The following is a 2821-nucleotide window of genomic DNA, read 5'->3' as shown; positions in this document are numbered from 1 at the left end:
TGGTTTAAAGCAGAGGAGTTTGTGTCGTACTCTCCCTGCGCTCAGCCATGGGTCTACGAGTAAACCGGCCAATCACAGGCCAGTGAGCGACACGCCCACGGGACTCCGCCCCCATCACGCCCACGGGACTCCGCCCCCATCACGCCCCCAAACTCTGCTGTTCTTTCTCTGACTCTGATTTTTCCACTCATCAAAAACATGTAGAGATTATAATAAAGTCTAATGTTAATCCAGAGATTATGTCAGTGTTTCATTATCTCACACACACACACACACACACACACACGGACACCAAAGTCCAGAGAGCTGCTGGTCCTCTGCTGCCTCATGTGGTCACTTTGTGTCAATCAATGTGTGTGTGTGTGTGTGTGTGTCAGGTCACTTTCAGTCTGAAGCTCCTCCCCTAATTTAATCCATTGATTTTTTTAATCCAGTCAGAGGAAGATAATGAAACGAGTGCACTTTATCATCCACACACACACACATGCACACACACACACACACCCCCCCACACACCCCCCCACACGCACACACACACACACACTCGCACACACACACGCACGCACACACACACACTCGCACACACACGCACACACACACATACACACACTCACACACACACACTCGCGCACACACACGCGCACGCACACACACTCACACACACACACGCACACACACACACACACACACACACACACTCGCACACACACACACACACACACACACACTCACACACGCACACACACACACACACACTCGCACATGCACACACACACACACACACACACACACTCCTCTCTCCTCTCACAGTTTCAATAATTGATCAGAATCTAAATGATTCTAATGATCTTCGTTGCCATGACGACCAGAGTCTCAGAGCTGTGAGTGAGCGCCCCCTGCTGCACTGAGACCAACAAAGAGTGAGATTCTTCAGAAACACAACAGACGTCAGATTTATTCCTGTAAACATCACAACAGTGTGTGTGTGTGTGTGTGTGTGTGTGTGTGTGTGTGTGTGTGTGTGTGTGTGTGTGTGTGTGTGTGTGTGTGTGTGTGTGTGTGTGTCGTTTTCTGACGACTCAAGTCGTTTTCACGCCTCGTCGTCCGAAAAACATACGACACGGATTCTTTGTGCAGATCAGGGTTCGGTTCACACTCCACAGACCAGAGTGTGAATACGACTTGAGTCCAGATCCTGGATCCTGGCTCCTGGGTTTAAGGCATGCAGTGAGGAACAACAGTCTCATGCTCGGCGTCGTTTAAGCAGCAAACTCACAAACAAGAGAAATATAAAAATACAAAAGTGTCTGAGGAGAATTTACAACTAAAGACAACAACAAACAAATAAACAAACAAACCGATAAGAGGTTTAAGTGCGAAGTTCACGTCGAGTTTCAAAAATAAATTTAAAGACGTTCAAACAAACTCAGGTTTTGTGCGTAAAACTGAAATATTTAAATGTCTGGTAAAGTTTATAATAATCTCTGAAACTGTTTCTAACGCAGATAAAAATACAAAGATTTAACAGTCGATGAAAACGCGATAACTGAGAGGCAGCGAGCAAACGCCGTAGAAAACCACGTACACCAAGCTAGCGTTCATACAGAGGCGGAGCCACGTCATTTTTTCATTGCATAATGCGATCAGTAAACAAACATGCTACATACGTGCGTCTTTACGCAGCGCACGCGTGACACTTCCTGTTTATTTACAAAGTGCTCGGCCGTTAGCGCTCATGCTAAATGATGCTACAGTCGTATATGAAAGCATTCCGTGATAAATATCGTAAACATGCTCGGAGTTTAACGCTTTCTTCAAAGGTCACATGTTTTCAGAAAACTCTGTCACTCACTTTAAGCCCCGCCCACTCAGTCTTTAGAGAATTTCGTAAACTTCGTACACACAAGTTCAAATGTTTCCTGTTGAGAGAAACTGGCGACGCCCACTGCGACAAACGCACCGTCGTGTCTTTGCGTTAACGTTGAAACTCGATGGAAATGTTTCTCCAGCTTTGCTGAGCTGCTGGACCTGTGACACAGAAACATCATCTGGTTTCCATGGAGACGGATGTCGTCGCTATGACAACAGAGACACCTAGAGGTGGATGAAAGACAACGTTCTGAGAAGACGAGAAGAAATGAGTTTCCATCTTTACATCAAGGTCCAACAGGACGTCAGTGTTGGATGGTTCTTCAGGAGGATGAGGGTTCTTCAGAGGGTGAGGGTTCTTCAGGAGGATGAGGGTTCTTCAGGAGGATGAGGGTTCTTCAGGAGGATGAGGGTTCTTCAGGAGGATGAGGGTTCTTCAGTCTTCAGGAGAATGAGGGTTCTTCAGGAGGGTGAGGGTTCTTCAGGAGGATGAGGGTTCTTCAGGAGGATGAGGGTTCTTCAGAGGGTGAGGGTTCTTCAGGAGGATGAGGGTTCTTCAGGAGGATGAGGGTTCTTCAGGAGGATGAGGGTTCTTCAGTCTTCAGGAGAATGAGGGTTCTTCAGGAGGGTGAGGGTTCTTCAGGAGGGTGAGGGTTCTTCAGGAGGATGAGGGTTCTTCAGGAGGATGAGGGTTCTTCAGGAGGATGAGGGTTCTTCAGGAGGATGAGGGTTCTTCAGAGGGTGAGGGTTCTTCAGGAGGATGAGGGTTCTTCAGGAGGATGAGGGTTCTTCAGAGGGTGAGGGTTCTTCAGGAGGATGAGGGTTCTTCAGGAGGATGAGGGTTCTTCAGTCTTCAGGAGGATGAGGGTTCTTCAGGAGGGTGAGGGTTCTTCAGAAGGTGAGGGTTCTTCAGGAGGATGAGGGTGAGGGTTCTTCAGTCTTCAGGAGGATG

The 2821-nt window shown here is 47.7% G+C and overlaps 1 protein-coding gene across 1 annotated transcript in view; it reads left to right on the top strand.

Moving 5' to 3' along the window:
* LOC310932686 (nucleoside diphosphate kinase B-like) overlaps positions 1 to 235 on the top strand; it is a 2588-nt gene extending 2353 nt beyond the window's left edge. The window contains exon 5 of the mRNA XM_083896018.1: positions 1 to 235. This exon is cut by the window's left edge and continues 55 nt beyond it. Coding sequence (XP_083752144.1) covers positions 1 to 63 — 63 coding nt within the window. The 3' untranslated portion in view covers positions 64 to 235.
* The last annotated feature ends 2586 nt before the right edge of the window (positions 236 to 2821 follow it).

The sequence above is a fragment of the Microchirus variegatus genome (genome assembly GCF_963457635.1).
Source record: "Microchirus variegatus genome assembly, chromosome: 10".
NCBI lineage: Eukaryota > Metazoa > Chordata > Actinopteri > Pleuronectiformes > Soleidae > Microchirus > Microchirus variegatus.
Note: the sequence above shows the minus strand (reverse complement) of the source record. Positions and strands in the feature narration are given on the sequence as shown.